The following is a 13246-nucleotide window of genomic DNA, read 5'->3' on the forward strand; positions in this document are numbered from 1 at the left end:
TGATGAGCAGTGCTATGTCCGTGCACAGGATACGAACTGGCAAAACCCCCAGCTGCCGAAGTGGAGCATGCAAACTTGACCACTAGGCCATGGGGCCAGCCTCTGTAAAGATCTCTTTAAGTCTTTCCGTAAAGCTCAGAAGGAACTTAATGGCAACGATGTCCATTTAGAGGGTGGACGTTCTACATATCACACTGATGAAATGAGATGCTTCTGTCCTCCTTGACACCAGGCAGAAAACTATTACTTTTATCCAAACTAACAGGAAGTGAGCCAAACAGTTTAAAAAGTCACCATGAAGAATACAATTACTCCCTTTTCACAAATAAAAGGGAACTCCTTCAGTCCCATTTAAAGTGAATTCTGTGCCGAGTCCCCGCTCCTTCAGAAGGATAAACTGAAGGTCCGTTATTGCCAGGAAAGCCAGAGGTGGCCCCTTTTCTTGAAGATGATTCACAGGAAAAATCTGTTGGTTTGACCTGAAGCCCTCTGAAGAGGCACCGGATTTTTAGATACAATACCAATAGCACAATCCATGAAAGAAAAAATTGATAAGTTGGGTTTCATTAAAATGAACAGTTTCTGCTCTGTGAAAGACACTGTTCAGAGAATGAAATGACAAGGCACATTCTGGAAGAAAATATTTGCAAAACATACTTGATAAAGAACTAGTATTCAAAGTACCCAAAGAACTCTGAAAACTCAACAATAAGAAAACAATCCAATTTAAAAATGGGCAAAATATCTGAACAGACACCTCACCAAAAAAGATATGCAGATGATAAAAAAGCTTATGAAAGGATGTTCAACATCATATGCTGTTAGGGGATTGCAAGTTAAAACAACAATGAGATACCACTACACACCTAATGTATGCCTAATGAATGGGTAAAATCCAGAACACTCGCAACACTAAATGCTGGCAAGGATGTGGAGCAAGAGGAGCTCTCATTCATTGCTGGCAGGAATGCAGGTGGTACAGCCACTTTGGAAGACAGATTGGCAGTTTCTTAGAAAGCTAAAGACACTCTTACCATATGATCCAGCAAGCAAACTCTTTGGTATTTACTCAAGGGAATTAAAAACGTTTGTCCACAGAAAAACCTGCACATGCATGTTTATAACAGATTTATTCATAATTGCCCAAACTTGAAAGCAACCAAGATGTCCGTCAGTAGGTAAATGGATAAACAAACATCCAGACAATGGAATATTCAGCACTAAAAAGAAATGAGCTCTCAAGCCGTGAAAAGACATGGAGGAATCTTGAATGTATATTACCAAGTGAAAGAACTCAATCTGAAGGGCTACATACTGTATGATTCCAACTGTAAGATTCTTGAAAAGGCAAAACTATGGAGATAGTAAAAAGATCAGTGGTGGCCAGAGGTTCAGGAGCAGAAGGGAGGGATGAATAGGTGGAGTACAGAGCATTTTTAGGGCAGTGAAACTGTTATGTATGATATTATAATGATGCATACACATTATACATTTGTCAAAACCCATAGAAGCACGACACCAAGAGTGGACCCTAATGAAAACTATAGACTTTAGATAATAATAGTGTATCAATGTTGGGTCATCAAGTGTAACAAATGTATCACACTAAGGCAGGATGCTAATAATAAGGGAAAATGGGGAGAGTGAACTGTCTGTACTTTTTTTTTTGAGGAAGATTAGCCCTGAGCTAACATCCGCTGCCAACTCTCCTCTTTTTGCTGAGGAAGATTGGCTCTGAGCTAACATCTGTGCCCATCTTCCTCTATTTTATATGTAGGACACCTGCTACAGCATGGCTTGATACGTGGTGCATAGGTCCCTGCCTGGGATCTGAACCGGCGAACCCTGGGCTGCTGAAGCAGAGCACACTAACCCAACCACTATGCTACCGGGCTGGCCCCAAGTCTCTGTACTTTCCATTCATCTTTCTGTAAACCTAAGTCTGCTCTTAAAAAAAAATCCAGTAATTAAAAAAGCTAATATATGATCACTTCATATAAGAGGAATTAAGAGATAATCATTAGGAAAATAGCACTAAGAGTTAACAGTCCATACAATGAGCATACCAGAAAAAGAAAATAAGGACCATAGAAAAAAACCCCCAATATTTTAAATAATATAAAAATTTTCCAAGAATTAAAAAAGTAAGTCTTAAAACCGAAAGTCTCTAATACCAGAACAGATTTTTAAAAAATATAAACATATTTAATAAAATTTCAGAGTTCCAAGAATACATAAGAAATCCTAAAATTTCCTATAGAAAAAAAGTTTTCCAACAAGGGAATGTTCATTAAATGATCATTAGATTTGATGTTAGAGATGAAGCCATGTTTTAAAAGTTCCTAGTGGGTAGTATTTCAAACATAGAATTCCATAGCTAGTAAAATGATCAATCCAGTTTCAGGGGAAGGACGGTTTTGAATACACAAGAATTCAGAAAATTCACCAAGAATATGTTGCCTACCTTTTAAAAGATTTCATCCTCCATTTTTGAGTATTCAACTCTACGGGAAATGCCCTACTCACCAAAACAACCAGAAAATTGGACAGAAAACCATTTCCAGATATTGGACAACTGGCAGTACAGGACTATGATCCCTGGGAAAAGGCAAATGCATGAGATGAGCCTGTGTCACGGAAATGGCAACTGAAGTCATCATGAGATAGCCCTCCACAGACACTAGAAAAGGCTAAAATTAAAAGACTGATGATACCAAATGTTGACAAGGCTATGGAGAAACTGCAACTCTCATATAATGTAATGTTGATGGTGAGCTGAAATGGAACAGAAACTTTGGGAAACAATTTGGGAGCTTCTCATCCTATGACCCAGAGATTTCATTTCTAGTTATTTATCAAAGAGAAATGAGAACATATGGCCACAAAAAGACACATATGTACACATATGTACACATATATTCTTAGCAGCTTTACTCATCTTAGCTCCCAACTGGAAACAACCAAAACAGCCATTGACTGATGAATGGATAAAAGAATTGTGGTTGTAACAGACTACTGATATGTACAACAACATGGGTGAATCTCAAGAGCATTGTGCTAAGAGAAAGGAGCTACACGCAAAGAATACATATTGTACAATTCCATAGATATGAAATTCTGGATAAGGCAAAACCATAGTAACAGAAAGCAGGTCAGTGGTTCCCAGCAACTGGCGGATAAGGTGAGGGGATTGAATATAAAGGGCTTAAGGAAACCTTTGGGAGTGATGGAAATATTCTACATTTTGATGGTGGTGGAGGTTCATAGTGGAAATCAGTATAATTAGCCCAGAGATGTATCTAAAACAAAGGTATTTATCAAGATTGTAAAGGTAACAAAAAGGAGACTTAAAAACAAAAACTATTACCATTGCTTGCTTCTAGAAGAGGGGCTCAGGGGGTGGCAGGGGAGAGAAACTTTTATTTTTCAGTTTAGACCCTTTGGGGCTGCCCACATTTAAAAAAAATATTCATAGATAACTTTTTTTGGGGGGGCAGGTGAGGAAATTGTCCCTGAGCTACCATCTGTTGCCAAACTCTCACTGTGCTTGGGGAAGATTGTCACTGACCTAACATCTGTGCCAATCCTGCTCTATTTTGTATGTGGGACACTGCCACAGCATGGCTTGATGAGTGGTGTGTAGGTCTACGCCCAGGATCCAAACCCAAGAATCCAGGCTGCCAATGCGGAGCATGGGAACTTAGACACTATGCCACTGGGCCAGCCTCTACAGATAATTTTTTAAATTAATTTTTGATTGAAGTAACATTGGTTTATAACATTATATCAATTTCAGGTGTACATTATTATATTGTGATTTCTGTGTAGACTACATTTCACCACCCAAAGTCTAGTTTCCATCCATCACTGTTCACGTATGCCCCTTTACCTCTTTCGCCCTTCTCCCACCCCCTTCCCTTCTGGTAACCACCAATGTATTCTCTGTGTCTATGTGTTTCTTCATTGTTGTTGTTTTTATCGTTTACACATGAGTGAAATCACATGGTATTTGTCTTTCTCTGTCTGATTTATTTCACTTAGCATAATACCCTCAAGGTCCATCCACGTTGTTGCAAATGGCAAGATTTCATGTTTGCTTATGGTTGAGTAGTATTCTATTGTATACGTATATCAGATCTTCTTAACTTATATAACAATAAAATCTAACTCAGTAAATGAATGGGTGGATAAACAAATTAGTAAAAGAATAAAAGTGATCTGAACCGACAAAGAAAAAAGTCTGGAATATATTACCATTAAGTAGAAAGAGTAAATTGCAGAAAGCTTGTATAATATGATCCTTGTTGCGTAAAAGAAAAAAAAGGGGGGGCCGGCCCCGTGGCCGAGTGGTTAAGTTCACACGCTCTGCTTCGGCGGCCCACGGTTCGGATCCTGGGCGCGGACATGGCACCGCTCATTAGGCCATGTTGAGGCGGCATCCCACATGCCACAACTAGAAGGATTCACAGCTAAAATATACAACTATGTACTGGGGGGAATTTGGGAAGAAAAAAGCAGGAAAAAAGAAGATTGGCAACAGTTGTTAGCTCAGGTGCCAATCTTTTAAAAAAAGAAAAGAAAAGAAAAGAAAGGAGTGTATAAATATATTTGCAAATCAAAAGAAAACGTCTGGAAGCCCTTAGTATAAATGAAGCTGCTTCCAGGGCCGCTTCTGGAGAATGAAATTTGCAAGCGAATGGACTAGAGGACTTAAGATTTTTACTTTACACACTTCTGTGCAATTTGGATTAAACACAAGGCAATACACTTAAATACGTAATACCCTTAAATACCATTTTCAAACGTGAAGTTTAAAAAAAGAAAATTTTTTAAGGTAATTGTAGAAAATTACCTAAAAAAATATGGGAACGTGTGCCCCTGAGCAACATTAGAAAGGATGAATGGGGTGACAGAGTTCTCTCCTTTGTGTGTTCAGGCCGTGCTTGGAGGCCTCGGCCTCCTCTCAAGAAACACATTAAATATACTTTCCTCTTTACATAAGTAATTTGCTTTTGTTACAGGAAATTCAGAAAGTAGAGAGGAAGATAAAAATTACCTACAACCATCACCCAGAGATAACCACTGTTGACACTCTGGTATGTAATTTTCCATTGCCAGTTTTTAAAAAGCACAACTGGGATCCTTATCTACATCCTGTCTTGTGACCTGCTTTTAAAAGAGAGTGGCATGGCCCTCCTGTCCTGTCATTACCTGTTTGCCTGCAGCATCACACGGAAGGCCGCAGGGCATTTTATCGCAAGGCTGTACCACACTTATTTACCCATTCCTTTTGTTACACATCCAAGCTGTTCCCAGCTTTTTAGTATCAGAAATAATGCTGCAAAGATGTCCTTTGCTCATGTACTTTACCCTTGTCCCCGTGGCCCATCAATCCAGAAGTGGAATTGCTGGGCCCAGGAGCATAACATGGGTAAGTCTTCCGATGCATTTTGCCAAATTGTTCTTGAGGCATTTCACACAGCATGAGGACATGAGTATGTGAGGACATGTTTCCCCTCACTGTCTCTAATAAAGGGCATTATTCTTTCTATACTTACTAAGTTAACTTATTTAAAAAGTTCTCTCTTACTTTTTAACCTAATTTTTTGTTAAGCAAGAAATACACGCATGTTGAAAATCAGAAAATTTAGATATACGCAAAGAAAAAAATAAAAATTGTTTGGAATCTCACCACACATGGAGAAACACTATGAACACTTCGGTGATGAATTTCCAGAGTTTTATATCTGCATATACACTTTAAAAAATGGGGCCAAAGTATTATACAGTGTCCTAATGTGGTTATTCCAGAAAACAGTACAGTATAAACCGTGTATAAGTAAATACAATTTTGGAACCAGTATTATTAACTGCATGCTATTGTACAGACTTAACATTAATTTATTTAACCACTATTGGACAAACATGTTATTTTCAAGAACTTGTAATAAACTTCCTTGTAAAATATGTATTTTAGTTGTTGGTCCAATATTTTTAAAGCTATATTTTTATAAGCGGAATTACTAAGTCAAGGATCTTGATCTCTGATGCTAAATTGATTTCTACGAAGGTCACACTGATTTACATTCTCACAGTGATGAAGAAGCGCATTTCCCTGGTCCTCATCAATGACTTTTATCAAGTTTTAAAAAAATCTTTGTCAATCTGCTAAATGAAAAGTGATAAACAACATAGTTTTAATTTCATTTTCTATTAATATTTATTGTGTATTTATCAACCGCTTGTGTTTCTCAAGTGATGAATTGATGGTGCATGTCGTCTACTCATTTTCAGTTTGAGGTGTTTATCATTTTCTTACTGATACATAGGACCTCGTTATATGACAGATATATTTAATTTATACATTAATTTGTCATATATGTCATAAATATTTTTCTCCATTTATCTTTTGCTTACTAATTTTGTTTATGGTATTTATCGTGCACAAAAGGTTATCATCTCTATCTAGCCAATTTATTAATCTTTCTTACCCATCTTTGCCTTGTGTTCACACTTAGAAATATCTTCCTCACCCCAAGATTATAGAAATATACAACTAGTTTAAAACTTTTTTCACTGTTAATTATGAATATATGTATAAAAAGCACAGATATTAATGTAACAGCACTCATATCAAACAGATATTACTATTTTGTCACACTCAGTTCTCTTTCTCTTCCTTCCTCTCTCCCTTTTTATGTCACAGAAAAAACTAAATCTTGATCAGTGTTTTTTCCTCTTTTTGTTTCCCAAAGTGATCATTATTTTGAAGTTAGTGGGCATTATTACCATGTATGATTTTGTACATTTATGACATATGTATAAGCAGCCACAAGAAATATGTACTTTTGCTTTGTATATTTTGCAAAAATGTCTTTATAATGCAAGTAATCTTTTTGCAATTTGCACGTTGTTTTTACCAGAAATTGTGTTTTCGAGATTTGTTCATTTTGCTACATAAATCTCTAGTTCTTCTGTTTTTTTGTTTTATCCTATTCCATTAAGTTATTCAACCTCATTTTGTTTATCCATCTATTCATTTTTTACTTAGGAGCAACTGTCTCCCCTTTTTCACAGTGACAAACTGCACCGTGATGAGCACGTGTCCTTGTGCCCATATGTGAGAATCTCTCTGAACCACGCAGCTTTACTTTAGTTTGTGGACCTACAGGGCAGTGGCGCGAGCTCCTTCAGCTCTGTTACCAATTCCCAAAATGGTCCAAAGTTACCAATTTATACTCCCACCGCAATACCTAAGAGTTCTCATTTTCCCCATATCCTCGCCAGATCTGGTGTTATCAGACATTACTTTTCACTAATTGGATGAGCGATAAATGGAATCTTTTTGTTTTAATTTATTTTTCCTTGATCACTTTTGAGATGTTTATTGGTTGTATGGGTTTTTCCCTCTGTGTATGGCCTATTCATATCCTTTGACCATTTAGAAAAATGTAGTTTTTTTAAAAAAGTACTCATTTCTAATACCAACTAAAAATAAAATTGCCTAGAAATATATCCTACAAAAATGTGTGAACTTGTATGAAGATATGAACTTTACTGAAAGACATAAAAGAAGTAGCTACACAAAAGGAGAAGCACACTGATCATGATTAGGACTCACGTCTTAAAGATGCATATTTTCCTCGCATCATTCAAAAACCAAATGTGCTTTCAATCAATATTCCAAGGGGTATTTTTGAGGAATTTTATAAGCTGGTTCTAAATTTTTACGGATGAGCAAAGGCCTAAGAACAGAAAAGATATCCCTGAAGAAAAAAATAAGATAGAGGGGAGACCCCTACGAGATCCCGACATTTATTAAAAGCTGTAGCAATTATGAGTGGAGTTGGCAAAGGAATGCACAGATAGAACAGGGAATGGCATGGGGGGTACTGAAACAGACCCTCACACATGGAAAATGGAACATTCTAGGAGAGACCCTGAAGATCACCAGGGAAATGATGCCATTCCACACATGATGCTGGGACAACTGGTTTTCCACATGGAAAAAACACGAGACTGTACCCTAACCTCACAATCACTCTCAATTATCCAATCCAAATGGATTAAAGACTTAAAGGTCAAAGGCAAAATTTAAAACCTATTGAAAAAAGTGTCAAATACCTCTAGAATAAAGAGAAATATTTATTGAATTGACAAATCAAATATTATATAATAAAATTTTTCTAAAAACTCATCTTTCTCACTGATTTGAGATGCCTCGCTTATGACGTACTGAATTCCCACATATTCATGGGCCTATTTCTCAATTCTCTAATTGTTCCCAGATAGAACCACATATATTAATTACTCCAGTTTAATAACACAGTTTAATGTCTTCTTTTCAAGACTTTCTTTCTTATTCTCTCTCACTCATTTTTCTAACATAATTTAAGAATAATTTTGACGAGTTAAAAATAACTACTTTAATTTTAGTTGGTATTGCACTTAGATCCATTTATTGCTTTTGGAAAATTGGTTTGCAAATGTTATTATTGGAAAAAGAAAGCTATTGTGTGTTGTATATTTGAGTTATTTTATTAGTTCTAATAGTTTTTCAGTTACTTGTCTTAGATTTCCCAGGAAGACAAATATATCATCTGTTATGTCTTTTCCTTAAATATGTAGAAGTTTTACGAATTCTTCTTGTTACATTATACTGGCTAAAATTTCTAAAACTAAGTCAAATAATATCAGTGTTAGCAGGCATGTCTGGCTTATTTTGAACTGGCTCTTGGTTTTGATAGATATCTGGAAAGTCTCCTTTTTCCTAGGTTACAAGAAGCTTTCATAAAAATGTTGTATTCTGTTGAATGTCTTTTAAACTACCTATCAGGACAGTCAACAATTACATTTCTACTTTGAGTTTCTGATGTGACAAATTGCACTAATATTTTTCTTAATTTGAATTCTTTTATGATGGAATAAACCCTACTTAGTTACAATATATTAACTACCATGTTTGACTCAAACTGCTTTTTTTAAAAAAATTTTTGCTTCTACATCAATAAGCCAAATTTATCTATAGTTTTGTGTGTGACAACTTATTTTTAATAAAACTCACAACTTTGTGTGAAAATAATATGTGCTCATATGGAAAAAAAATTAAATATAGGAGGTTATAAAGAAGAAGACTGCCCATGATCCCAACATCCAGCGGCAACCTCTGTTAATATTTTGGTGTATTTCTTCTTAGTCTTTTTTGGGGGCAGAATATGAACATTTAAAAAAGTTTTACAAAGCTGAAATCAGTCTGGAGCCTCGTTTAAAATGGTCTTTGGAGTGAATTGAAATCCTGACTTTATGATTTATAAACTACACCACATTCGTCAACTTCCTTGACCTCTTGAAGTCTCATTTTTCCCAGTCAGTAAAATAGTAATAATTGCCTCGAGGGGTTGTTGAGAGAATTAGGAAGTGTACGCAGAGCCCTTGGCATGGTCCCCGGCACAGATAGCCTCTAAATACACATTAGCTGTTGTTACTCCATGTGTTCTCTTTAGTATTCCTCTCATCACTTAATACTACATCATAGGCCTTTTCCATGTCATTCAGACTTATAATAAACATAATTCAAAAATTTCCCCCTACCATATGCATACACACACATACACTCGTAGCTTTATCTAATACTTGTGTATAAATTGCTACCTGCATTTCAGACTTTTTCCTCCTTTGTTTAGGCTCTCAGAAGGAAAACTGCTTAGGGCCAATATCATGGAACTGTTTCAGAATTCCTGATCCAAACTGTCAACTTGCTTCCAGAAAGGCTGTGACAGTGTGGGCTCTCGGCAGCTGCATGTGAGAGCGAGTCCCAGCTGACGCAGTGTGGTCCTCTAGCACCCTGGACAGTCCAGAACAGTCTCATTCCTCCCTGTGAGGAGCTCATTCTCCCCTCATATGTGCCTTTGAGCACAGACCCTGGGCCAGGCTGTGGGTGGGTGCTGGGCATGCAGCGGGGAACGGGACAGATCAGGTTCCCCCTCTGCAGCTCACCTGCCAGTGAAGGGGAAGCTGGAGGAGAGCAAATAAGCAAAGCAAATGGCCAAGGGTTTCCAGAAGGGGTGAGTGCTGTGAAGAAAGCAGAGGACGGTGTGAGAGAATTACCGCAGAGGCACTGGGGTATTCGGATGACCGGGAAAGACCTCTCCCAGGCAGTGAGACTTTAAAGCTGGAGTCTGAATGACAAGGAGGCAGCTCTGCAGGTCTGGAAGGGCAGGGGGAACAGCAGGAGGGAAGGCCCCAAGGAGGGCATGCACTTGGCACATTCTAGGAGCAGGAGGGTCAGTGTGCTTGGAGCAGAGCGAGCAGGGAGGCGGGAGGAGCTGAGATCGAAGAAGGAAGGCAGGTGAAGGAGCTGGGCTTTTTTTCAAAACACAATGTTAAATTATGGGTTGGTTTTAGCAGGCCTCACTTACCTTCTGAAAAGATTACTGTAGCTGTTGTGTGGAGAGGATTGCGGGTGCGAGCCCGGAAGCAGGGTCACTAGGTAGAAGACCACTGCAGGAAGGATGGGGAGAGGTAGTGGGCCGAGGGGGTTCTGGGTGGAAATGGCGGAAGTGAGAGGAAATGGTGAGATGCCAACAACAAGCTGACGATGACCTTCAGACATGGGAGGGGCTGTCTGTGGAGGCGAAAGAGACACTCCTCAATCTCCCCGGAAGAATTAGAATCTTCGGCCTGCACCCCTGACCCCCTGCTGTGGGGTGTCTGCATTCAGAACTAGAAAGTAGTAGTATTCCGTGTTACTGCCATGGGCTCCTTTGGGCAATGAGAACGCAGGGGCTGGAGCATGTCCCTGTTCCATGGGCATTCTTGGCGGCTCTGAGCAGAGTTCAGGTTACCACCTAGACACTGCTGTTCCTCTGCGCCTCCATGAACCTGCAGTGGAATCGTGAGCCCACCAAATGTTAGGGCTGGGGGCCACGTGGAGGTTATCCACCCAAGGCCCTCGAGACAGAGCAAAGAGGTGAAGTGACTTGCCTGAGACTGCACCACTCGAGAGGGAAGGAAGGAAGGAAAGAAGGAAGGAAGGAACAAGGATGGATGTGGTCCAGATGTCTCAGACTTGAAGATTTCATAAATATAATATAAACCCTTCGTAACCTCAGGAAGCTAAGAGGCTCATTGGAAGCCTTTTGAGGGCTTGAACAGGGTCTGGACATCTCAGGCCTGCTCTGCAGAAGTGACAGGGAAAAGCACTCCATGCTGCTGGGCCTTCGGGAGTGCACACTAGCTCTCCTCCGTGGGGAGGAGAAGTGGCTACGAACTGCCCTACAAGTATGCCCAACGGGAGACATTTTTTCTCTCTGACAGTTTTGGAGGGGAATCTATTGAAAGTGAAAGTATGGGGTGCGTGTCTAACAAAGCAGCTACCATTAGCACCTGGTCTGTAACTTCCCTACAGTGCTGCACATGAGATGCCGTGAGCGCCTCACAGTGGCTCCCAGATGGGAAGAGGGGAGCTCAGCTAAGAAGAGGCAGAGCTATAACTTAAATGCATTCGTCGTGATTTAAAGTCCCGACTCTTCCTGTGATCCTGGCAAAAGCGCTAACAATTGTTCTGGGCCATGAGGTGAAGTGAAAAAGGCAATGGACTAAAATGAGGGGGTGGGATCTTCATCCTGACACATCGTTTGATAACCCTGGAGCTCAGTACCCTCCCCTCCAAAACCTCTCAGAGCTGTTGCAAGGACCAAATTTGATGACACATCCAATTACTGCAACAGAAATGAGGATGGACACCATGTTAGAAGGGGCGCCATCCATCCGTTCATTCAAAAATATTTGTGCACTTTTCCTAGAGGCACTAGAATTACCTCCACGGACAAAACAGAGGCCTATCCTCATGGGGCTTACCTTCCAGCCAGGTAAGACCTACTACACAAGTTAGTAAATGAATAGTGTCAGGTGGCGAGCAGGACAGTGAAGTGTCTGGGATGGGGGCACAGGGGCTGTGTTATTTTCAAAGGTCAGGGAAGGAACAATTCTCTGGTTTCTCTTGCCCTCTCAGCTCCCTCTCTGCCTTCATCACAGTCCATGAATCACCAGTCTTCATTTCTGCAGCTTTCAGCTCCATTCCCCTGCCTTTGTCATCTCCACCTCCCAGCCTATTGACACTCTCTTTGAGATTCAGGGTCCCGGTTCCTGAGCCAACCACACTGTGTCATCAGCAGCCACAGCCAGGCCCAGGGTGTGGACGTGCCCTGGGACGCAGGCAGCTCTGCTGACCTTCAACACCAGTGGCCAATCCAGGTGGTGGGCGTGCAGGTGAGGGACTGGGTAAATTGTGATAAAGAATGAGAAAATAATTCTATCAAGGGCAAAAAATTTTGAGAGAATCTCGCTTCACCCTTTATCAATTAATTAATAATTAAATTAATTAATGAATGATTAATAATCTTTAAGAAAAGCAATTATGCTATGCTGCCCATAAAACCTTGAAAGCGAATAATCTGGACTCAACTATAAGAAGCAAGGGCAAAAAAAGCCAAAAATGCTTTTATTAAGCAAGTTCCTGAATGATTTTATGTTAAACAAGATAAAACATATAAAGTACTTAGAACAGTGCCCTAATATGTAGTAAATATTCAATACATGTCAGTTTTTATTATTATAGCATGGCACAATAATATATTATAGTAGTGACCCCAAAACAGCAAGAGACGATTATACTTATTTACTTAGAAGTCTGTGTGATTTGGGGCAAGATTTTTAAATTTCTCTGAGTCTCAATTGCCTTGTCTATAAAATGGGGTTAGGAATATATTTCCTGCTTGCCCAAAGGGTCAAAGGATGTCATTTAAGTAATTTGTAAACTATAAAGTGCCATATAACGAAGAACAAAATTATAAACCCAGAAGTGCAGAACCATTCGTCTTCCAGACCATCTACATCCCTGTCAGATAACTGACATGTCGTCAGCTGATTTCAGAGCAGTGTTTAGAACGAGAATTTTTCCATGTTAATGATGATATTGATTAGACTATGTTAATAAATGATAATAAGTTCCAGAAAAGAGCTAAAGAAACACCCAACAGGATTTTCTCGGGTGCCATTCCCTGGGTCTGATTGACGAACTAGTCTTCATTCAAGACACAGTCCAGGTATCGTCAGCTCAGGGAGCCTTTTGGGGCGCCCTGGATCTATTGACTCACCCCTCCTCTGTGCCCACAGCACCAGTCACAGTGTGTTGGGCCATTTGTTTAACGTCTGCCTTCTCAAGCAGACTCCTCGTGAGTGCCTC

At 39.5% G+C, this 13246-nt stretch overlaps 1 protein-coding gene across 7 annotated transcripts in view; it reads right to left on the reverse strand.

Annotated features, from left to right (window-relative positions):
* Positions 1-13246, reverse strand: part of BLK (BLK proto-oncogene, Src family tyrosine kinase) — an 86326-nt gene that overhangs the window by 33395 nt on the left and 39685 nt on the right. Inside the window, exon 1 of one of the 7 annotated variants that reach the window (XM_070505087.1) lies at positions 10419-10649. The exons of 4 other annotated variants lie outside the window; for them this stretch is intronic. In XM_070505087.1, the coding sequence (XP_070361188.1) occupies positions 10419-10612 (194 nt within the window). In that variant the 5' untranslated portion in view covers positions 10613-10649. Of the gene's footprint in view, positions 1-10418; positions 10650-13246 lie in introns of those variants that run through there. 2 more of the 7 variants (XM_070505090.1, XM_070505089.1) reach the window with 2 other exon arrangements.

Source organism: Equus asinus, chromosome 3 (genome assembly GCF_041296235.1).
Source record: "Equus asinus isolate D_3611 breed Donkey chromosome 3, EquAss-T2T_v2, whole genome shotgun sequence".
NCBI classification, from domain to species: domain Eukaryota; kingdom Metazoa; phylum Chordata; class Mammalia; order Perissodactyla; family Equidae; genus Equus; species Equus asinus.